At 50.9% G+C, this 24,115-nt stretch overlaps 1 protein-coding gene across 4 annotated transcripts in view; it reads left to right on the top strand.

Moving 5' to 3' along the window:
- Positions 1-24,115, top strand: part of DLGAP4 (discs, large (Drosophila) homolog-associated protein 4) — a 105,976-nt gene that overhangs the window by 14,914 nt on the left and 66,947 nt on the right. The window contains exon 1 of one of the 4 annotated variants that reach the window (XM_012637690.1): positions 9,772-10,558. The exons of the other annotated variants lie outside the window; for them this stretch is intronic. Within the exon in view, the coding sequence (XP_012493144.1) occupies positions 10,528-10,558 (31 nt within the window). The 5' untranslated portion in view covers positions 9,772-10,527. Of the gene's footprint in view, positions 1-9,771; positions 10,559-24,115 lie in introns of those variants that run through there. 4 annotated transcript variants of the gene reach the window in all.

Raw genomic sequence — 24,115 nt, 5'->3', positions numbered from 1 at the left:
CAGACTCCAGAGAGCTCTTGGGAGATGAAATAAGACATGCATAGGAAGTGTTTAGGCAGGGCCTTGCACATGGTAGGAGCTCAACAAGTGGTAGCTGTTATTATTGGTTCTCAGACTTGACTTTGAGCTTCCTGAAAATCAAAAGCAATTGGGGTTGGATTGTTGTAGGAAGAGAGACAACTGCTTCAGGTGTTCCACTAGTGCTTTATGTAAATAAATGAACTTGAATCCCATAGGTATTCTATACACAGGTAACCAACTTACTGACTGAATGAACTGGTCTTTGCAGGGGTCAGAGCCAGAGAAAACTGTCTCACTGTTGCTTTTCACACTCTCACTGGTTGCCCTGCCCTGCCCTTGAGTGGTATCCGGGGCAGATCCCTGAGCTTTTCCAGCCACTTTTAGAACTTAAGGAATAGTTTCAGATATTAAGAGTCCATTCTGGTCTAATTTCAGAATTTCAGTCCCATCCACCTCAAATGCCATGCACCTGCAGCTGGGGCTTGACTTGGGCTGGGCAGGCCGCAGGTGGGGAGGGTGTGGTGGTGAGTGTCTTCTCTGTTCCTCGCTCACCAGTGTCTGTCTCTTGTTCCTCCAGTTGGGAAGGGAAGGTGGCTGGGCAGGTGTTGTCTGGCATCAGGACTCTGACTTTCTGCCCTGCCGCAGGGCCCTCCTGGTGCCTTCTTTCTTGGTGTGGGCAAGCCTCGTTCACCCGCCACTGCTCATTCTCTCTCAGTGTCTGCATCTGGTGGGGCCCTCCTCCCCACTTAGCCTCTTCTTGCTGGGGGCCCTGGCCCTGCTAGCCAGGCATCTTGGGTAGAATCCTCCGAAGACCACTCCAGCCCCACTTTCTCCCTCCGTGACCGCTTAACCCATTTGAAAACGAGGGCCTTTGCCTTGTGGAACTCTTAAAGTATGGACTGGTCTGCTACAGCCTTCCTTCCAGACCTGCTGTCACAGGTAGCCCTGCCAGCCTCCCCACTTTAGAGGTCTCCAAGCAGGAGTTGAGGCCAAGGTTCTATGGCCTCCATGTCCAGGGGAGCCCTGCCAGGCTCTGTCAGGTACTCCGCTACAGTCCCACAGGAGCCTTGGGTAAAGGTTCACATTCCCCATGTCCTCTCGCCTGTGAGAAATTCTCTCAGCATGAGGCCCGGAGGGACATATAGCACCGCTAGCAATTCTCTTCAAATAAACCCACACTCACCAGTTTCCCCAACCCCAATCACTCATGAATGGACTACACGAGATAAGGGATGGGCTACTTATCCCAGAACTGCTTTGGTCCCTGTGTTGTCAGCTCTTGCTACAATAATGCTGCATAAGAAACAACCACAAAATCAGTGTAGTACAACAATTAACATTTATTTCTTGCTCCCAAGTTTGTCAGCTAGGACAGCTCTGCTCCACATGTCTCCCATCCTCCTCCTGGTACCAAAGGTCCTCCTGGGCCTGGTGGCCCAGCCAGGGCGTGTTGTCCTCATGGTGATGGCAGAAGGCAAGAGAGCAGGCCTGACTAACAACACAGCCCATTTCAAGGCCTCTGCTTGTGTAACATCTGCCGACACCCTATTGGCTGAAGTAAGTCAATGACAGCTGAAAGACAAGGGATGGAGAAGTGCCCTCTCGCCTTTGTGTAAGAAACTCTATTTCTATGGCAAAGCATAGGGCTACCAGGAGGGGTGAAGAATCAGGGTCAGAAAATCAATCTGCCATAGTCCACTCTCTTGGCCACATTTATCCATGTCCCTCCCACATAGAAAACACTTGTTCCCATAACCCCCAAAAGTCTTTCCTCAAAATCTCATGATCTGAGTCAAGTCTGGATGGGCTCCTCTTTTTTTTTTTTTTTTAAGAGACAGGGTCTCGCCCTGTCACCCAGGCTGGAGTGCAGTGGCCTGATCATAGCTCCTTGCAGCCTCCAACTCTTGGCCTCAAGCAATCCCCCTACCTCAGCCTCCCAAAGTGTGGGACTACAGGCCCACACCACCATGCCCAGCCTGAATGTGGTCCCTTTTGGTCAATTGACCTATGATCTATACAAACAAGTTATTGGCCTGGCCCAAGTTCTACTCCCTGGGGTCAGTTCTTCCATCCATTGTTCTGTGCAGCTCTTGGCTCTGCCCTCTGGAAGTGCTTCTTCCTTTTCCATCAGCATTTTTTACCACCTAAAGAGAACATTGGAAAATATGACCTTGGGCAGCTGCACACCTATCTTAGCCTGTTTCCTCCCTGAAGAAAGTTAGGGAGCCAGATATCTTTGTACATATTGAATGGTTTCAATCTCTAGCCTAAGCTGATCAGTTTTTCCCGTGCACCCACCTCAAACACTGTATAGGTTTTCTATGTATTTGATTCCGTGTAACTCCATGTGCCAAAAGCCACACCCTCAATTATTTTTGTGTCTTGCCCCTCTCTCTTGACTTAATTATGCCTGCTTTGGGTACATCAGGCTTCTGTGGTACCATGCCCTTAAGCTTTCTATAAGCCCTTTTGATCATCTGATAGCATCTACTAGATGGTACCTTGATGTTTTTACAGTGTTAATAAAAGGTGTTATAACCACACCTTGATCTGATCCACATGCTATATCTTAACTGGTTATGATCTTGGCTTGATCTTTGTCCCCAGGCGGTATCTTAATTTGAGAAAGATTTACTGGTTGGAGAAGCTGGAATAGACGGATTTATTTTCCAACTAAGCAAGTTCTGGTCTCTCTCTGTTTCCTCGAAATACTCCTTGCAGATTGGCTATTTCTTTTATGAGTTCCTCTCTTTCTTGAAAGTCCTTATCAAAGGCAGCCAAAGGGAGCAAGCACTTGCTTTTGACATTTTACCTGGAAACTGTCTTACCCAAATCCATTTGCTCCCTTCAAGTTATTGTAGATGACAGTTTCACCAAGAGTTTTGTCTCCACATAATATGGGTCACCTTTTTTCAAACCTCCTATAACAGTTTACTCACTGTTTATTTACCACTTGGTCTCAGAGCCAATGCTACGTTTTTTTGGGTTTTATTGCTATTGCACCCCATTCTTGGTACCAGTTTCGGTATCAGTCAGCTATTATCACGGTAATGCTGTGTAACAAACAAGCACATAATTTCAGCGGTATACAACAATAAGCATTTGTTTGCATTCAGGAGTTTTCAGATTAGCTCTTTCTGCTTTGCATGCCCTACATCCTCCTCCTGGGAACAAAGGGTACTCTGGAATCAGTAGCTTAGCCAGGGAATGTTCTTCCCATAGCAGTGGCAGAAGTATAAGAGGCCAAACCTCACTATACAAGCACATTTCAAATCACTCTTTGTGTTGCATCTACTAACATTTGGTTGGTCAAAGCAAGTCACATGAGTCCAAAGCCAAGGTCCAGTGAAATACATTTCACCTTCTTGTGGGAGAAACTGCGGTTACATAGCAAAAGGCATGACTGCAGGGAGGGATTGAGGATTCAAGCCAATAATTCAATCAATCACAGCACCCCAACACATCCTGTTTGGACAACCCGGCATTTGGCTTTACATATAGGGATATGGGGGCTCCAGTTATTCTCAGTTTGGCAGCTTTAGCCCAAACCCAGATAAAGTATTGTGTCACAATATCTCACACCTACCCAGAAATGTGTGCACATATGCACCTACTTATACACATATATAAAGTCTTATACTCCTAGACCTGCATATAATATGAAAACAGATGTAAAAACACTATACTGATACTCTCATATGTATACACATATGTCTAATATTGACATACACCTGCATACACACTCACGTACATGTGTGTCTCCTTCAAGGCTTGCGCCACCTCCATACCTGTGGGGAAATCATGCCTCTTGAAGATTGCGGCTACCACAAAATTTACCCTCCCAAGTTTCCCAGGTTAGCCCACCCTCCAGGCCACCACAGTGACCATCACATACTTGCTTCTCTTTCCTCTACCCTCTGACCCCTCATGCTCAGTAGGTAAACTCACCTACCTCACAGGGAAAATCAAAGCAACCAGATTTTCAAATCTGTGGCCAGAGCTATAGCTGGTCCATGTGGTACTTCTGTGTTGAATTAAGAAAGGGTGCTCCTCCTTAAGACACTTGACTGCCATCTGTTGAAAAGCTATCAGCTGGGCACAGTGGCTCATGCCTGTAATCCCAGCACTTTGGGAGGCTGAGGACAGAGGATCACTTGAGGCCAGGAATTTGAGACCAGCCTGGGCAATAGCAAGACCCTGTCTCGACAAAAAATGAAAAAAAATAAAATTAGCTGTGCGTGGTAGCATGTGCCTGTAGTCCTCCGGAGGGTAAGGCAGGAGGACTGCATGAGCCCAGGAGTTGGAGGTTGTAGTGAGCTGTGATCGTGCCACTGCACTCTAATCTGGACAACAAAGTGAGACCCTGTCTCAAAACAAACAAACAAACAAAAACTATTGAAATGTACAGTTTCTATTAGAATAAGTTCCCTTATTTCCATCTGCCAGAAATTTGTCATAATAATTATATGTAATTCAATAATATCTATGTTGTAAATGGCACTCCCCCCTTATATGTGGCATCCTTACCAGTGTAAAACTTGTGCAACCATACATGAGAAGCCTGTGCATGATCACCTCCCCCACAGACACGCACATCCTCACTCAGCCACTGTCTCCCTGCAGGGGTCACCCCTGCTCAAAAGGCACCGCCTCCTCCTCAGTATGTCTCAAGGAGTGAGCCGTCAGACCCCAGCCCCCAGGGCTGAGGGGCATGAAAGCTCTTTGTCCCTCTCACATGGGCACAGATGCACTCAGGCGGGTGGGTGGGTGTGGGTGAGGGGCAGTTACTGAGACAGTGGGAGCCTGGCAGGAGCCAGACCCTCTTGAGTGGCCATGGGCAGGGCGCAGAGCTGCCCACCCACCCACCCATGTGGGTCTGGCCAGCTTCCCAGCTGCCAGTGCTGCTACTGCCACCCCCTCTCCCTCCCCCTGTCTGACCCAGATTCCACATTCCAGAAATAGCTCTGGCAGGTGACTGGCAGGCGGGGGCAGCTCCAGCTGGGATGGTGGAAGAAGCAGCAGCTTGGCTGTCTATGCGTGCCCCTCCCAGCCAAAGGACCTACCTGGGAGGAAGCACAGGGGTGCCCTGATCCTGCCTCTCCCTTCTCTACACCTCTGAGAAAGAGGGGAAGAAGGAACATAGCAAAGCCTCCCTCCTCCTCCCTTCTCTTACAGTGCCCATCTCCTCCCTTTCTTCCAGCTTCCCCACCCCCTCCTCTCCTTCCCTCTCCCCCCACCATCTTTGCCTTCCGTCTGTCTCCCTCAGTCCTCTGTTTCTCTTCCCACCCTCTCTGCCTTCCTTCCCTCTCAGTTTCTGGCCCTCCTCCCTCCCCATCCTCCCTTTCTGTGTGTCTCCCACTCCCTCTGAATCACAGGAGAGATCGTGACATCACCCTGGGACCTCAGCAAGCATGGGGTGCGAGCCGCAGGGTACACCCCCAACTCCTGCCAAGTGTCTGCACCTGCACATGTGCACACACGTGTGCAGGCACCCGCATCCGCTCAGACACTTGGGGTCATTCCCTGGCAGTGCTTGAGGCTCCAGGCTGAGCTGGGATAGATTCCAGGCCTGGGGAACACCCTTGCTCCTTGCTCAGGGACCCTGAGTTCTAGTTTCAGTTCTGCCATGTCACTCTGAATGGGTACCTGCCCCTCCCTGGGCCTCAAATTCTCCATCTCTGTGGTGAAGCTTGGGCTTGGGGGGCCCCAGGCACCTCCCATCTGTGCCTGTCTAGTGACCAGCTGTTCTGCCCTCCCTTCTCTGTCCCCTCTCTTCCATCCCCCAGAACTCTCCTAGTTTCTTCTTCGATCCACCTGCCACGTATACACAGGAAGGGAGGCTGACAAAATTCCAGTAAGCAGTCAACCTTCCAGTCAACCTCGTCCCCTGACCCTACCCCCAGGCTCCCCAATCTCTGATAATTCCATTACAGGCTCCTGTCAGCTCAGCCTATCCAATCCCCAGAGAGCCAGGGCTAAGAGGAACCTCAAAGACCAACATGTCCAGAGATTGCAAATAGACTTCAATTCACGTGTCATCTTGGATCCCTGGAGCTCAGGACTGAGATTTAGTTAAGCAGAGAAGTTTGCCACCATCGATTGGCAATGTCTGCTGCGGCCAGGATAGTTACACACATCTGCCATTCCTGATTTAACCCAGTTATCAAACACACGCGCGCGCGCGCTCAAGAGAGAGAGAGAGAGAGAGAGAGAGAGATATTTCACAAAGAAACTTCAGCCTAGAGAAGATGAGTGTCAAGGTCAAGGTCACCCGGCTAGTAGGTCAGGGAGCTGTTTCCCACCTGGGTCTGCCTAGCTTCAAAGCCGTGAGTCCTCCATTGTCCTCTGTGTGTGGGAGCCATCCAAGGTCCTGGTAAAGAGGTACAGTATGTTACAGGAGTTTCAGGGAGAATCATCTAGCAACATGGGCAGGATGGATTAGAGGCTGGAAGGCCACTCACAGGCTGGTGCAGTGGTCCAGGCGAGGGACAGTGAGGTCTGGGCAGGGGACTTGGGGTCCGGGAGTGACAGGAGGATCCGGGAGGCCTTTTCGGAATGAGTTGAGGAGCCAAAATTTCCTACTGCTGAAATGGGCGCCTCTCTGCAGAGGACACTGGCAGAAGGCAGGTTTCCTCTCTGGCCTCCACCAAGCCCCTGGACTAGGACCTTCTGGTTAATTGAGTGCCTACTGTGTGCAGAGTACATGGATCATCTTCCAATCCTGTTTTTAGGTAGACCCACTGAGCCCTCTGGGGGAAGTAGTAACCAGGACTGAAGACTGGTAGACGGGCCTCCAACGCCAGGATTGAGACTCTTCGACAAGACAGGAATGTTCCTTATACTTTCAGAGATAAGGGGTATAAGGGTAGAGAAGTCACCCCAAAGGAAGAGAGACTAATGTGCTTAAATAGAACCGTGGAGACCCTATTGGATGGTGGTTAAGGACATAAGCCTTGCAATCAGCCATCTTTCATCGAAAGATGCTAATTGATCAATTACTATGGGCCAGGTTGTGCTGTATGCACCTGGGACACAACAGTGAACTAAATGGAAACCCTGCTTCAAGGACACTATAGTCTGTTGGGAGGGAAGGGGCAGATGAAACAATAAACATAAATAAGTGCGTGGTTTATTGGAAAGTGGCATAGGGTAGGGGAGACTGGGGGGTGGTAGAGTGCTGGGAGGGATGTCAAAGTGTAAACAGGGCAGAACTCATTGAGAGAGATTTTGGGTGAAGACTTGAACGAAGTGCAGGAATGAGCAGTGCTGGGGGAGGTGCTCCAGGTAGGAGGAGTGGTACAAAGGCCCTGGGGCAGGGGATACCTGGTATACTGGGGAGGCAGAGAGAGGACAGGGAGGGGAGGGTTAGGCCTGGTCACAGGCCACAGGATGGACTTTGTCTTTTGGCCTGAGTGAGAGGGGGAACCACTAGGGCACTGAAGCAGAGGGGTGATGTGATCCGATTTACACTGTAAAAGAAACACTCAGGCTGCTGTGTGTAGCCTTGATTGAGGGGCAAGAAGCAGGGGATGTGGTAATGCCAGGTGGTGGCTTACACAGGGCACAGCAGGGGAGGTTGTTACAACTAGCCAGATCCTGGGTGTTCTGAAAGTGGAGTCAACACGATCCCTTGGTGGATTGGGTGTAGGATGTGAAGCAGGGAGAACAGCCAATGGGGTGATAAGTGATTGTTATGCGGCCAGGTCAAGTGGGGAGAGCCCTTATTCCCCTAACTGCCAGTTCTGGCCACCTGGGACAGGTGACTATCTGGAAAGCTGGGAAAGAGGAGCTTCTATACATACCCCAGGAGGGGAAGCCTTGGGGCCCAGGCTGGGGATTGGGGCAGTCTGAGTCCTGCCTGTCCCCCTGCTCACCCTGGGCTCCAGCCAACTCTGCTGTGCAGGGATTCTAGCCAGACTGGGGGCCCTTGGGTTAAGGACCCAGTACATGGGGTGCTCCATAAATATGGGACCCTATAACATCACCATCAGAAGGGACCCCTAGCCCAAGGGTCTCAAATTTGGTAAAATACAAACTCTGAATTCTGGCCCAGGAATCTGCTTTTCAATCAGTGCCCCCAGTAACTTCGATTTGGAGTGTCAATAATGGTCCACAGTTTGAGAACTCCTGCCTTGGTCCAGGTAACAGATGGGGCTGGTGAGTCCCAGAGAGGGAAAGGGACTTGTTCAAGGTCACACAGGGAATATATTATTGAATTTGGGACAGTGGCGGTGGGATAATGAGATCTCATTCTGTGCTGCCTTGGGTTGTCAGGGCCCATGGTGAATGTACCTTGTTTTTTCCTAAGTAAATCAATTTAAAGTTAAACATTAAGTGAACAGTACAGGTGTAGCATAATTACCAAGAGTAGGCTGCAGTAAACTATGACTTTCACAGTGCTTACTTGGCAGTGCCTGGCATCACAACGTCTCGATAACCCTCAGCTGCTTTATTTTTATACCTTAATGCAAAAGCCATGACAATTATATTGGAAACACTGTTACCTCCTTCAGGCCTCACAGCGTTGTCATATGAGATGTCAAAGATTCTTTTCTCCATTTTATTTTTGGGAAAACAGATGCATGGAAAAGGGAAGGGACTTGCCGAAGTCACCCAGGAGTTGGGTCTGTGGATTCCTGTAGGTGCGGCCTTGGAGAGGTGAGGTCCGCAAGGAAGCTGCAGGACGGGGACCAGGATTGAGTGCGGAGAGGAGACTCACGGGGGAGGGGAGGCGATGTGAAGACAGCATCTACTGCCAACCCCGCTGGGGCTAGGCACTCTGCCCTCCCAGACACCGTGGGTGTACTTGTTTTATTTAATATTTTACTGAAGAGGAAATGAAGGCTCAGGGAGGCTGAATGAGCATCTCGTCCAAGGTCACACAGGCCTCCAGAGGCTGAGGGGGGTTGGAGCCCAATCTCCAGAACTCTGAGCGGGCATAGCAAAGGCAGGACGGAGTGGAGGGAACAACTAGAAACACCTAGGACGTGGAGCCCATAGGACTAGAGGACCGATCTGACTATGCAGGGGTGAGAAGGCCACCTCAGGCTGCTTCCTCCGAACCTCAGTTTCCCCGGTTACAGCGAGGTGTCGCCGGCGTGAACTGGTGCGAACTCCCGCCCCCTCCGCCTCTCGCACGGAGCATGCGTCGCGTTCCAGCTGAAACTGGTTTGGCGCGGCGGTTCGAGGGGCGGAGCCCCCGACTCTCGGGCATGCGCGTGCCGACGTGGGCGCGCGCTCCCTTCCTGGGCCGGTCGGTCTGGGCGTGGGCTGGACTGAGCAGCCCCCGCGCCTGCGCACCAGCCCGGTTGCGCGCGCTGGGCCACGTGCCGAGCTGGCTGCGCGCGCCCCAGCCGGGCATGGGAGTCCCGGGCGACGCGCGCGCGGCTGACGCGGGGGGCGGGGCGGGGCGGGGCAGGCGCGGGGCTTTAACTCGGAGGCCCCGCCCCTCGGGCGTACAAAACCGGAGCCTCGGGCCGGGCCGCGTGAGGGAGGAGGGTGAGTGCCCGCCGCTGGCCGCAGCTGCCGCCAGTCCGTCCGTCACTCCGTCCGTCTGTCCGGTCCACGTCGTCGCCGCCGCCTCCTCAGTCCGGACGCCCGGGGTCCGGGGCCCGCCCAGCGCCGCCCGGAGCAGCCGCGGCCCCGCGAGGAGACGGGCGCCGCCCCCGCCCGGCCCTGCCCTGCCCCCGCCCTCCTCCCCGTCTGTCCATCCGTCCGCCCGCCCGCGCTTCCGTCCTTCTGTCCGGCCGCCAGTCCTCTGGCCCGTGTCCCCGCTCCGCCTGCTTTGTCTCTCCCTGGCTCGCTGTCTCTTTGTCTCTGCCCTCGCGCTCCCCCACAGCCCCTCCCTCGCTCCCGGATCTCGGGTCCCCCTCTGAAAGCGCTCCTCTCGCTCCTGGGAGCCTCCTTTTCTGGGCGCCCCCGTTGTTCGGGACTCTCCCTCAGAGCGCCCCAGATCTTTTGGGGCCTCTCCTTCAGAACACCCTCCGCTCTTCCCCAGGGCTCCCACTGAGCTTCCCGCTCATCCTTTGGGGGTCCGCCCTTCTGTACCCCAAATCCCTGGGATCTGGCCTCCTCTGAGCCCTCATTCCCTCAGGGTTTTTCCTTGTCTGGATGCCCCCCCATTCGGCTGGAACCTCCTAGATCCCTTGGGGTCTCTCTCCTTGTTCCCTGACTTCAAGAGCCCTTCCCTCCCTTCCCTTGGTTTGTCCCCTGTCGCTGTCTCTCCTTGTTTTCTCTCAGGCCTGCGAGCACCCCCACTTCCCTGGATCGGGGTCCCCTGCTTTGCTCTCCCTGCCTCTCTGTGCCCCGACAGCTGTCTGAGTGGTCTCACCACTCTGTTGTCTCTTGCGCTGAAGACCCCCCCAGCCTGCTTCTTTGCACGGGGCTCTTGGCCCCCTTGCTTTTCTGCCCCAGCTCCCTGTCTCCCCTTCTCTCTGCTCCCGTGTCTCCTTCTCCCTTTTTCTGGCTTTGCCGGGTCTCTGGGTCTCTGACCCCCATCCGGCCCTCATGGCTTTGTGTCTGGAGCTCTTGAAGCAATGTGAGTGGTGGGGTGTCCGGGTCGGGCCGGAGTCGCCCGCAGGCTGGCCGCGGCCAAGGCTCCGTGGGTTGGCGCTGGGGCAAGGGCTGGCGCTGGGGCTAGGGGGCCCTGGAGCCTCCCACAAAGAGGGGCAAGGAGGGCGGGGCCAGGCTCCCTGGCGAAGGAGGGAGTGGGGGGGGCCTTCCTGCTCTGAGGCTTCTGCTTTAGTTGCTTGAGTGTGTGAAGGGCGCCGCAGGCTGGGCATCCCTGCCCGCTTGGCCCTGCATGGCCTGGCACTTTGTGATCGCTTGTGGGCAGGCCGGGACTATTTTGGAGCCGGCAGGATGTGATATCACTTGGACGTTTATTTAGAACCGGCTCGGGGTGGGGGCTGCGTTCTTGCCGGCTTGAGTAATGAAATTTTGCAGGGGGGCGCGGCCTTCTAGGCAGCTGGGCTATGGGTTTTGTGGCCAGAACTTTGTATGTCCCCAGAATGGGCAAGTGAACAAGGATCTCTGCTGCCTCCGTTTTGCTGAGACTTGATTCACGATGAGCAGGCAGAGGAATTATTCTTAATCTGGGCACCCTTGGGTATTGGGTTTGGCAATCTAATACCTCTGGGGCCTTGGTTCTGCCACTTTCAAGGTGTGTAACCTTGAGTGAGACCCTCTGCCTTTCCAAACCTCAGTTTTCCCATCTGTGAAAAGGGAGTAGCTGTGCTGGCCTCACAGGGTTGTCATGAAGATCAAAGGAAACATCTGTAGACATGCTTTGTGAACTGTCAGCCTGTCTTTAAACTGAGTCAGAGAGAGAGAGAGAGGGATAATGCCAGAGCTGGGATGGGGATCGAGGCCCAGGACTCCACAGTGCAGAGTTCTTTAGCCTCCACTCCATTGCCACCTGGTTATTCAGAAATACACCTGCCTTTCCAATAGAGCAGGGAGACAGCTGTCCCTTATTTATGCCCAATTCCTGGTCGCTTTTTGTTAGTTTGTAAAGATAGGTGGATGTGCCAGCAGGATGTCTGTGCTGGGGGACTGTTGGATTTTCCATGTTTCATCACATTGTTGTTTTAGGGTGGGCCCTGTTTGGACAGTGGCATTTGGGAATAAAGTCAGTCGGTTTGTAGTTGTGAGCCCTGGCTGCTTTTCCTGCTTCCCCTGTAGAGTAGGAGAACAAAGGCCACAGCTGTGAGAGATCCTCCACGGAGAGCTAGGGTCTGCTGTCAGGGGGCCTAGGATGTTCTAGAACTTCGGAGTAGGGAATGAGATCAGCTGTTGTAGCTCCCTTCTAGATGAGGAGATGAGGCCCAGAAGAGCCAGGGACCCACAGAGGGTAGAGCCAGGACTCTTGGGTCCTTTTCCATGACACTGCCCTGAAGAAGTCACTATCATGCTGGTGTCACCTGCCCTTGGTGTATGATGACAGTCTCTAACATCTTTTGACCTTTTACTGTGTGCCCTCTGCTCATGTGGACTACTTGCAGTGGGGAGGAGTCGGGGCTTGGTCCCTGGCCTAGATGTGAGGGGTTCAGGGTTCTGGCCCCACATCTCACCCACTTTCCTTTGGGCTTCAGCTTCCTAATCTATAAAATGGGAGTAACAATCCTTGTCCTGAGACTGATTCTGAAATTATGGAATCCCTAAAGGGAAATTCTATGAGGCAGAATGCCAAGGTTCTGGTTTTGGCTCTGAAGCTAAGATGCTGTGTGTCTTCAGACAGGTATCCTTCTCTTCCTGAGTCTTTATTTTTCCCTCTGAAAAATGAGGAAGTTGGATGTCATGGTCTCTTAGGTCCTTCCAGCTCTGACATTTGAGGATTCTTAGATAACTCAAAGTCTACCTATTTGTACCTGCATCTCATTTGACCTTTTAAAAATGTGCCTGATCACAGAATAAGAGGGATAATGTGCTGAAATCTGCCAGATGTGTGCCGATGATATGCCATGGGGTTTCATAGGAGAGATGTCCTGTCTAGGCAAAGGGATCAGAAAGGCTTCCGGGAGGAGGTGGTGTTTGAGCAGAGTCTCTATACCAGGCATGGTCTGCCCCTTATGCAGACTGTTCCACAGAGTAGAAATCATGTGGCTTTTCGAAGCACAAACACCTGGTTTTAATCAGTCTTCATCATTCACTGTGTCTGAAATCTTGGGCAGGCTACTTACTTTCTTGAGCTTCAGCTTCCTCATCTGGACTCAAGATTTATACTGTAGGATTGTAGTGAGGATTAAATGAGATTATATATGTTAAAAACCTGGTACACAGTAGGTGCTTAATAAATGTGAACTTTCCCCTCCCAAAAATATCTGGGTTACTTTTCTCTTTATGGAAACAAGACAGAGGCCCAGCCTCTCCCCCTACCCCATGTGGTTGGGGTTCAGGTAATAAGGCACCTCGGGCTATCCTAATTTTAATAGGAGTGATCCTCTAATCTCTCTCAGGCTGGGTGAGGCATGTGTAATCTGCCAAGCTCTTTCCTGACCATTGTTCCTCACAATAGTCCTGGGAGGAAGTCAGTAGTCAGCAGAGTTCTCCCTGTTTCACAGGTGAATGAAGAATAGGGGGCCCAGAAAGGGACAGGGACCTGCTGAGGGCCCCACAGCACAGCAGTGTCGGGCAGGCTTGGAGTCCAGGCCTCTTGACTTTTCTTCTTCATAGCCCACAGCTTGCCACCAAGTTTATTGCTTCTGCCTGGTAGCCTACCCCTTAGGCTGTCTTCTCCAAGTCTGGCATCTGTTCTGCAAGCAGGGTTTGCTTGACATTTCCCCATCTCTGAGCTCATCTCAAATTGAAAGGAGGCTATCTTGAGGCTGATTGGGGACTGAGTCACCACCTCCCCTGGCTTTCTCATCCTGAGTAGCAAACAGACACACCCAGAGGGCCACTGCTGGAGACCCAATGATTATAGATGCCACACTTTGACAGACTTTCCCCTTAGAAGCTCACATGGGCTTAGGGATGTTTCTCCTTCGGCTCTTGGGCGAAGGCTGCAATGGTGGCTCTCTATGTATTTCTTCTCTCCCCAGGGCTCCCCTAGCCACGTCGAGAAGTTCTTGCCTGTCCTTTTCTGCTGCAAGCCTTTATTTGTGCTCTACCTTCCCCTTACAGTGCCCTCTCTTCCCTTAGAGGCCCACACTGTCAAATGCCACCTCCCCCAGGAAGTCTCTCATTGCTAGCTCCGGAAATTTACTCCTAGGTCCATACACTTGCTCAAAGTGTGACCCTGAAGGTCACTTCACCTCTCTGTGCCTCAGTTTCCTCATATATAAAATTCGGGTTCCTTGCCTTTATGAATTTCTGGTTTCCGAGCTCCATCCCCCAAAATTCTCATTTGGCAGGTCTGGGGACAGGAATTAACTTTTTAAACCAGTCCTCTAGAGCTGCGGTCCCCAACCCCCAGGCCGTGGCCCAGTACTGGTCCGTGGACTGTGAGGAACCAGGCCGCATGTCACTGCCTGAGCTCCACTGCCCCTCCCCTTCCCCTATTGGTGGAAAAATTGTCTTCTGTGAAACCGGTCCCTGGTGCCAAAAAGGTTGGGGGCGGGGGCGGTGGCGCTGCTCTAGGGGATTCCGATGCTGAGAGCCTGTCAGGTGCACTCGGAAAAGCCAAACTGGGAATATCCTAGGTTTGTACAACAGCCTGGCTTGTCCCTGCTGTGTGACCTTGACCAGCTCTCTGTGCCTCAGTTTTCTTCCCTGTCAGATTGGGATGGAAATACCTGCCTCGCAGGTTGCTGCAAGGATGCAAACTCCTGTAATGAAGGCCCCTCAAGAAATGGCCGTCATCACCATCATCAGTTTTGGGTAGGATTGGTTGTTTTCAGGAGCAAGTCACCCTCCCTGCTACTTAGCCCTGGCAGCAGACACTGTCAGATCAGACCCAGCCTGGGTGAGGGCTGTGGAATTGAACACTCGAGCAGGAGTGAAATCCAGTCATCAGTAGGATTTTAATGAGGTCAGTGAGGTGTGTGGTGTGAATACCTCTCAGGTTCCAGATTTCCCAGTCTTGACTGGCTGCCTTTCCTCACTCAGCCTGTGCTGGAATCAGCTGTGTTCCTCACCCGCCCATTTTTAGAAACCAAGATTACCTTAAAGACAAATAAAATCCAAATTCTAGAGCTAAAAGATGATTGTTTAGTGTTTCACAGGACAAAAGCAGACCCAGGGATGGGGAGGGCTCCCAGAGCAAGACCACGCCAGGGCCGGGCTAGAGCCGCAGCCCTGCCTCCCTGCCCGGGCTCCCTCGTTTCTGTCCATCGCTGGCCTCGATTGCCGGCTGGAGGACTGGAGCACTAAGGTCTGATTTGGCCAGTGAACAGTTTCCTCACAGGACAAGAGCAGGAGACTAGACTCAGCTCAGCCTGCCTCTGAATTTTGCTTGGAAAACACTTTCTTACTGGGCTTGCCCTCCCAGCCCCGGGCTAGGCTCAGAGAGGATGGGGAAGAACAGACACACAAGGCTTCTGCCCCTGGGAATTTATGGTCTGATGAGGGAGACAAGGCATACAATTATGAGAGACTGTGTGACAGTCTGTAATTAAGTGTCTGCTGAGGGAAAGCATTGTCTGAGAAGGAAGAAGTGAGCATGAGCTAGAGGAAACAAGAACCCTTTGAAGGGAGCTGGACTCGCAGAGGCGGAGGGTGGGGCTGATGTTTAGGGAATGGTCTGTTCAAAAGCAAAGGTGTGGGTGGGGGGCTGGAAGGTAAGTGTACATTTAGGGAAACGGCGAGTATGCTAGTTTTGCTGATGCTGCTGATGCTTAGGAGCTCTGGCAAGAAAATCTGGGAGGGGCCAGGAGGTTGTAGGCAGCATTGAACATCAGCTGAAAAGCAGAGGCATTGGGGAGCCATAGAAGGTTTTAGAGCAGGGGGAGCACAACTGGAGGACTTTTTCAAGAAGATGAATCAGGCTGGGTGAATTGGAATGAATAAAAATGACAACAGGGAGGAGGCTTTGCAAGCATTCAGATGAGACAACAGGGCGAGGTTTGGGTGGGGCCCACAGGAGTGGGAAGAGCCAGTTGGGGTAGCAGAGGACGTTGTGCTCCCTTAGGAGAGCCCAGCTGGGGCCCAGATGGGCCAGAAGGAAAGATGTTGAGTGTTGCTGGTTTGGGGCAGGAAGTAGCAGTCTGAGCACATTCCTTGTACACCTGCTGTTTGCCAGGCTCTGTGCCAGGGGCTCCACAAGCACTCTTATGAAATCCACACAAGAAGCCAGAGGCAGGTGGACGTACCGTCCCTGTTTTGCCGATAAGTAAAATGTGGCTTAGACCCGAGGCTGACTGTCTCCAAACCCTGGCTCTTCCCACAGTTCAGCCGTGCTTCTTGGAAAGGGAAATCCTGCTGTTAGAGTCCCAGGGATCTGAGAAGCCTTCTTGCCCCTTCACTCAGGGGCACACAGATGTATCCTTGAAGCCCACAAACCCTGCTTTCTGAAGATTCTGAAGGTGAGGGTGCCAGCTTAGAATGTCTTCCAGATAGAAGAGTCAGAGGAGCTAAGGACCTTCACACCAGCAATTTTACACACCAAGCTGTGAGAAGTCCCCAGAGTTGTGTCCACATATACGTTCAGTCCAACAGTGGGCACATCCACGGCTGGGCCCATTGGAATTTTCATCCAGCCCCAACCAGAGAAGGTGTTCCCTGGCCCAGCTAGAGGAATCAGTCACCCACAAAGGCAAGAAGGGACTTGTCCTCTTGTCCTAAGGTGCTTAGCACAGGAGAGCCAGGTAATAGAGCCCAGGACCTATTTCTCAGGCAGCAGCCAGGGATACCCACTGGGCAGAGGGAGTCGGGAGGGGACCGGTACTTAAAGAGTGGCTACAGTGTGTATAGCCAGGAAATTGATGGCTTGGCCCAGGTCTCCCAGCCAGTCATGCTCTGCTCTTCTGTATGCAGCTCATGCTCCCCTCACCCTACTCCCCACTTAGCTCCAGCGACACCCCCAGCATCCATTGCCAGTCTGCCTTGTCAAATACTCCCCGAGCCCAGCTGCATGCAGAGTACTGTAACTGTAACCCTGTAACCAAAAATCTGGACAAGGGTTTTGTTTTGAGACAGAGTCTTGCTCTGTTCCCGGGGCTAGAGTGCCATGTCGTCAGCCTAGCTCACAGCAACCTCAAACTCCTGGGTTCAAGCAATCCTTGTGCCTCAGCCTCCCAAGTAGCTGGGACTACAGGCATGCGCCAACATGCCTGGCTAATTTTTTCTATATATTTTTAGTTGTCCAGCTAATTTCTTTCTATTTTTAGTAGAGACAGGGTCTCACTCGCTCAGGCTGGTCTTGAACTCCTGACCTTGAGCGATCCTCCCGCCTTGGCCTCCCAGAGTGCTAGGATTACAGGCGTGAGCCACCGCTCCCAGCCTGGACAAAGGTTTTGAAGAGGGAGTTTTGTGCTACTTTGGAACAGAGACAGCCTGAGAAATACCATTTGGACATTGGCACAGTGAACTAGAGTGACCTGTGCTGTCCTTTTCAATTGTAGAAATGCATTTGATCACCAATTTGCCAGGTGGTTTCTTGTAAATTTGCTCATTCTCACACATGTTCATTTCTTTTTGTTTTTAGCACATTGGATTCTGGATCTTTAATATTTCTTTAGCCTGTTTTGATTTGCAAAGCACTTTTATGCACATTATCTCAATAGATCTTTATACAACCCTGGGAGGTATTACTATTCTTGTCATCCTCATTTTCCAGAAGAAGAAACCAAGGCTCAGCGACAGAAAGTGACTTGACCAAGGTCACTCTGGCTGAGCTGCTCATTTATTCCACATATTTACGAAGTGCTGCTGCGTACCAGGCTGTGAGCTGCCTCTGAGGATACACTGACAGGCAGAGCAGCCTTAGAGACTTAGTTTCTGACCTCCCAGAGCCCACAGCGTCACCAAGGTGTAGCCAGGACTCCTGACCTCCACCCTGGGCTCTTTCCACTGCAGACCCCTGTAGCTTGGGTCTGTGGCTGAGACTTTTGTAGCCTGTGAACCCTCAGCCTGGAGCATCAGGGTATAAGGCAAGCCAAGGTGCAAGTCTTTGTGAACTGAACTTCAAAAGTGACAAAAGAGGTCTTCAGTAATGACTTTATTAACAAGGTGAGGAAGGGCATCTCAGCAGAATGCCATCTGCTCCTTCTCCCTAGGGGGATGTCACCCAAGGGCTGCTTTACCTAAGATCCTGGCCTGAATTTTCTGCAGGCTCCAAATATTTGATTACAGTCTGCACAGGTGTGGAGCCTTAGGGCCATGTGCTGAGCTGGGGACCCTCCCTGCCTCCTTTAATACTAAATGAGATGAAATAAAGGCAGGTCCTAGGATAGCAGGTCTGGAAATGACTCTGGCCCAGCCCCCTCATTTCCTAAACCCAGGAGGGAAGGGACTTACCAGGATCCTATATTGAGAGAGACATTCCTTCCCCTTCCCCTCTCTTACCAGCCTGACATAACTTCCCCAGTCCTGGTGGGAAGCCTTTCAACCCAGCTGTCCATGTTCACATTCAAAGCCGCTTTCAAATCCTTCCTATGCCTCAAGGCCAAGTTTTTCCTCAGAGTCTTCCCTGATACTCCCCTCCTCACCCCAGAGCCCTATAGTGTCCAGGCTGCCTGTTCTGTAAGGCTAGACCAGAGGCTTTGAGGAGACTTTTCAAAACCCTCCTGCCCCCCCGCAAGGAGTCTGGTGCCTGAGACCTAGGGGAAGGCATCTCTGGGTGCATTTTGCTGGAGTTACTTTTTGTGTGGAGAAATTAGTTTTTTAATTGAAAAATAAATGCAATGTATATGGTTAAAAATTTCAAACTTTGCAAAAAAAAAGTACCCAATGAAAAATTAGTCTGTCTCCCACCCAGACATCTAGATAACCACTATGACCACTCTTGCGGTTTCTTTCCAGAAATATCCTGCATATGTGGGCAGCTGGTGTCAGTAACATCCTTTTTTATTACACAAACAGTGGCATATTCTCTACCTCTTTTCTGTACCTTGCTTTTTTCATGCAAATCTCTCTGTGTTGTAGGTTATTCTCTGTGGGCACACAAGGTGTATGGCCTCCTTTCTCCATGAGCTTGTGGCTTTTGGTCAGTGGGGTAGACCACCAGTTGTTTGTCCTCTACTCAAGGACGGTTAGGTTGTTCCTGGTATTGCTGCTGTAAACAGTGCTGCAGTGAACACCCTGCCTGACATGTCTGCATGCACGTGTGCCTGTGTAGCTGTAGAAGTCATTCCTGCAAGTGGAATCACTATTTCCAAGAGACTGTGCACTTAAAATTTTGTCAAATATTTTTGAATTGCCTTCTCTTTCATTCTGAAAATGTATATTTTTAAAAAGTACCCCATCCTACTCCCAGATTCAAATTCATTTCTTTGGTTAAGAAACCACTATTTTAATCAGTTTTACAGATGGGGCAAGGCCCAGAGAGGGGTAGGGGTTAGCCTGTGTTACTCAGCAGTCCTCAGCTAAGGTGTCTCTTCAAAGTAAGGTGCAGATGGGAGGAAGTGAGGAATAGAGGAAAGAACTGGGCTGGAGGGGTGGCAGTAGCAGAGCCAAGATTGGTGGGAGAGGGGACTTTGTTACAGGTAAGTTGGGACCTGTTTGTGACTTGGGCTCCAGGGAGAGGCGTTTTCCCCTCCCACTCGGAGTCCTCTGTCATGAGCTTCTCTGGTTGTGCTGCATGTGCCTGGCAACGAACGGCTGGGCCAGTGAGCTCATTCAAATATTTACTGAGCTCCTGAATCCCAGCGCTGGCTTGGCCACTATGTCCCTGCCCTTCCCTGAGCCTCGGTTGTCCTCGTCTGAATGGTTGGGAGGCTGATTCCTGCCTTTCATGGGCTATTGGGAAGATTTGATAAACCAGCCAGTGAGAAGACATCATAAAACAGTCTTAGCATGGGCATGCAGGGGTCAGCAGAGTCTGAAGTTGGGACCAGCCTTCAGTGGGCTGCTGTCAGTCTTGCAGATGGCCTGGTCAGCCCTCAGGCTGCAAATTTTAGGGCAGCTGTTGCTGGGTGTCTCCTCTTGCTGTGCCAAGACAGGGTCAAGATTGTGTTTAGGGTCTTCCTGAATTTGCTTTGCCCCGAGTTGCTGGGACCTCCAAGGCCCATGCAGGATAAGGGAGCTCAGCTGGCAGATGAGGGAGAGGTAGTTGGAGAGATCAGGAGGGTGTCTATGCTGCTGCCAGAGTTTTACCTCCTCCCCTAAGCCAACGGGATGGCCCTTTGGGGCCCGTATGGGTCATCTCTGGAGCTCCTTTTCAGCCCCCAGTGGTGGCAAGAGTGAGGAAGGGGAAGTTCTGTTGTTCTTTTTTCTAGTTTAAAATGTCAGTTTAAAATCACTAGCCTGGTTCCTCCCTCCCATTTTATCGGTGGGAACACAGGTCTGGAGAAGTTGAGGGCTCCCTACCAAATTCCCAGCAAGCCAGCTGGGATTTGAAGCCAGGTGTTCAGTACTCCCAGTCCTTAGCTCTCTCTACCTTCCCCATATCGTCCCAGTCTTTAGTTTCACTTCGGGGTTAAAAACCAAAGTGAAAGAAAAAAAGCAAAGCAGGAAGCAACTGCTTCAGATCCAGCCCAGGCTGGGGGACTCTGAGGGACTCAGCTGGACTCACTAGGAGGGGAGCAGGCCTCTTCCCTACCCACTCGAACCCTTGTTCTGGAGGCCTGGGTGCGGCCCTGCAGGGAGAGGCGCCAGGCTACAGACAGGCGGCGGCGTCCTGGCTTCAGCGGCCGCTGTCTGGGAGACTGCCAGTAGGATGGGTTCCCTGGTGAAGTCAGCCTCACCCGGGTGCGGTCACAGCCTGGGCCCCAGGTAGGCCTTTTAAACTGCTGGTCCTTCTGGGGCAGGGCTGAGCTGGAGCTGGGCCTGTGTTGGCCTGGGAAAGAAATCCTGGCCTCCTGGATCCAGCTTTCACAGAGCAGTTCACTCTCCTGGAAGGTAAGTGCTAGCGTCCTGTCTACCGTGAAGACTCTTAAACTTTTGGTCACTGTGGGCACTTACCTTAACCCCTGGTAGTTTCTTCTTTCTCCCTGATGGCTTGGAAGCCTTTTTGCCTTGGTCCCACATCCAGTCTAAGGGACTTGGAGAGGACAAAAGGATAGGGGAGCAGGAACCCTGGCTTCTCACCTCTATGTCACTGAGTGGGTGAATGGCCTCAAGGCAAGACCCTTCGCTGCTCTGGCCCTCAGGTTCCTCATTTTTTCTCAGCAGGAGGGAATTCCATCTAGCTCTGCTGTTCAGTTGAATTGATTTTGGCCCCCCCCGAAAGCTGGTGAGAGTATTATAACACCAGGTTTGGTTGGCCTGTGTATTTCAAAGATTAACTGTTATCTCAGTAGCTGGGGTCTCAAGTTCACATTCTCTGTGCTTTTTCTAAGGAAATTCTCAGACTTGCCAAAGCAGATATGATATCAATTTTGTGACTTCAACAAATGTGATTTTTATGTACCAGTCCTCTGCTCAATCACAAGGTCTGTAAGCACAGAGCTGGTGTCCACTCCCTGAGAGCAGCCCCTGAACACACAGTAGGTGATCAGGAAGCCATTTGTTGAATGACTGCATTGATGATCCACACTGACCATGCTGTTCTCGGGAATGCAAAAAGATGGCATTTATAAAGCCCACCTATGTGCAGAAGCCCACACCCCAGAGGTTGTGCAGACCTATAGTTAAGAGCACAGCTCTAGAGTCAGACTGCTGGGGTTCAGACCCTGGGCTACCACCTGGAGCTGTGAGACCTTGGGCAAGGTGTTTAACTTCTCTGGACCTCAGTTTCTTTACCTGCAAAGTAAAGACACTAATGATACCTGATTGTTCTCAGCATGAAGGCAAGAGAAATGTGTGCAAAGCACTAAACACAGTGCCTGGTACAGAAGAAACACTTAAGAAATGTTAGCTGATGCTACTACTACTGATATCCAGGGGGAAATGGAAGACTTGGAGTAGCTGAAAACCGTCTATGTCCCATGCTTGGAAAGCTGTAGGTGGATTGGGTGGGCTTTTTGGAGGTGAGTCAGTCATCTGATGGCTGTGGGCCAAGTGCAGGGTTTTGATGGGGAGTATGGAGTGAATCAAGGCAGGCTTTTGAGGGGAGGGTGTCCTGTAGGGGAGAGGAAAGTACCCTGAGTGGGGCAAGAGCAGGCTGTCCAGGAGTCAGGGCAACCATGATCAGTCTGGCCAGGTCTACCCAGGGCCGTCAGAGTCAACGGGGCACTTTGAGCTGGGGTTTTTCCCTGCAGGGTCATCACTCTGGGCAATTTCTTGCTGGGGGCTGTGAGTAGGAGCCTATTACTGAGTGTGCTGGGAATAGGTATGATAGTTCCAGCCTCTCCTAGAAATTTCTTGCCTTTCCAAGCTTCCCACGCCTCATGACGTGGCTGTTGCCCTGCACAGGGGTGTGGTAGCAGTCATGAGTTGTCTGCCTAATAAAGGCAGGGCTGCCACTGCTGCCCAGCAGTCTCTTCCAAGGAGGCACATGCAACAGTGTGGGAACAGTCCAGGCAGGGGTGGGAAACCTGCCGCCTTGGGGCCACCTGTGGCCTTCTGGATCCTTGTGTGAAGCCTTTCGACTGAACCCAGATTAAAAGAATTTGTTCTGCGAAGCTTGGATTTGGTCAAGGGGCCACACTCAGGGATCTGGAGGGCCACATGTGGCCTTGAAGCCGCAGGTTCCCCACCCAAGAGGGGAAGAGGATTTGGGTACCTCGGAGCCAGCTCCTCCCCACCCCACCTCCCTTTTTCTTTCTAAACAATCAGCCATTCATATACTCAGAGTGCCAGGTACTGTGCCAGGAGCCAGGGAGAGAGTAGGGAACAATATTGATTTCCATCCAGCTTGGAGTCCACACCCAAGCAGGCAACAGATAAACAAGATAGGATCTGATTTTGATAAGAGCCCTAAAGGAAACACGTGGGTGCTGAGAGGGACCCATTCAGAGAGAATGGGGCAGGCATCTCAAGGAAGGTGTCTGGGAAAATGGGAAGGAGCCAGCCAGGGCAGATTGGGAATACAGGTGTCAAGATGCCAGGGCAGGAGCGTTTGGTATATTGAGAAGGGAATATACCAAAAGGGAACAGGAGAGAGAGGTGCAGGTTACATCTGGAGCAGTCTGCAAGGTCAGGCAGAACCGAGGGTCTCAGGAAGCCTCATTAGGTCTAGGGCAAACAGCTTTGCTCACCCACAGGAACCAAGGGCATCACTGTATTAAAGGTGTGACGATGAAAGTACTGCAAGTGATTGTGTTTTAAAATTAATATCAGAACTTCTAAATTCTTAATGGTTTACATGCTGATTATAAGTCATCAAGAAAAGGTTCCTTTAGCATTCCCTATTGATTGCTAACTTCCTTCCATGTGCTACTTCACGGTTCATAGAGCCCTGTTGCTCTTCCTGTTGCTGAGGGACGTGGGTTGTGTGGGTTGCAGTTGTTATTGCTTTTTTCAGAGGTGATAGAACAGAAAGGTAAAGTGACATGCCCAGAGTCACACAGCTTAGTCAAGATTTGAAGTCCTGGTTCACTATTCTTTCTATTCTACCATACTGCCTGTTTAAGAAGGCCAAACGGAAGTTGCTATTAATTTTTAGCAAGATCGCTAAAAAGAATTGTGTTAGGGCAATGGGATTAAAATGACTTTTTTTTTGCTTTCTGTAATGTCATACTATACACACACACACACACACACTTTTTTTTTTTTTGAAGTTTTTGTTTTTTATCTCCACGCAATCTTTCCTATCCAGCTCCTTTCCAGGGTTCCGTGATACTAATAACATCCATTACTGCCTCTGTAGACCTCCAACCTTTATTTTCTCTTTTTTTTTATTTCAAAGGATTAATTAGGGGGGTATAAGTGCCTTTGTTACATGGGTATCTTGTATAATGCTTAAGTCAGGGTTTTTGATGTGCCCATCACCAGAAGAGTGTTTGTTGTACCCAGTAGGTAAGTTTTTATCCCACACCACCCTCCCACCATCCCCCCTTCTTGGTTTCTCATGTTCTTTGTATCACTTTGTGCCCGTGTGTACCCATCTATTAGCTCCCACTTATTAGTGAGGCCATGTGGTGTTTAGTTTTACATTTCTGAGATACTTCACTTAGGATAATGGTCTCCAGTTCCATCCAAGTTGCCGCAGTGACATTATTTCATTCCTTTTTGTCGCTGAGTAGTGTGTGTGTGTACCATATTTTCTTTATCCATTCGTGAATTGAAGGGCACTTCAGTTAATTCCACATCTTTGCAATTGTGAATTGTGACCTTAATTTTCTATTTGAATTATTTTTCTTTTATTTCTATTAAATTTTATGAAAGAGATCGTAGGCAGATTATAAATCAGCCCCTGCTCACAAATGCATTGAACTCAAATCAGAAATAAAAAAGATCCATGCTTAAAGTAGTTTTACATTTTTTATTTTGTGACTTTTGGATTTGGGGTGAGAAAAATCAAAGCAGTTTTATAACTGCTGGGCCCAGTGGTAGACAATCCCTCAGTGGGCTGCTCTCTGAGCTATCTTTTAAAATTGTGGTAAAATTGACTATCTTAAGTTCTGTGGCATTAAGTACATTCCTGTTGTGCAGCCATCACCACTATCCATCTCCA

Source organism: Propithecus coquereli, unplaced genomic scaffold (genome assembly GCF_000956105.1).
Source record: "Propithecus coquereli isolate 6110/MARCELLA unplaced genomic scaffold, Pcoq_1.0 Scaffold122, whole genome shotgun sequence".
In the NCBI taxonomy this organism is placed as follows: domain Eukaryota; kingdom Metazoa; phylum Chordata; class Mammalia; order Primates; family Indriidae; genus Propithecus; species Propithecus coquereli.
The sequence above is the reverse complement of the archived record's forward strand: the minus strand, read 5'-3'. Positions and strand labels throughout refer to the sequence as shown.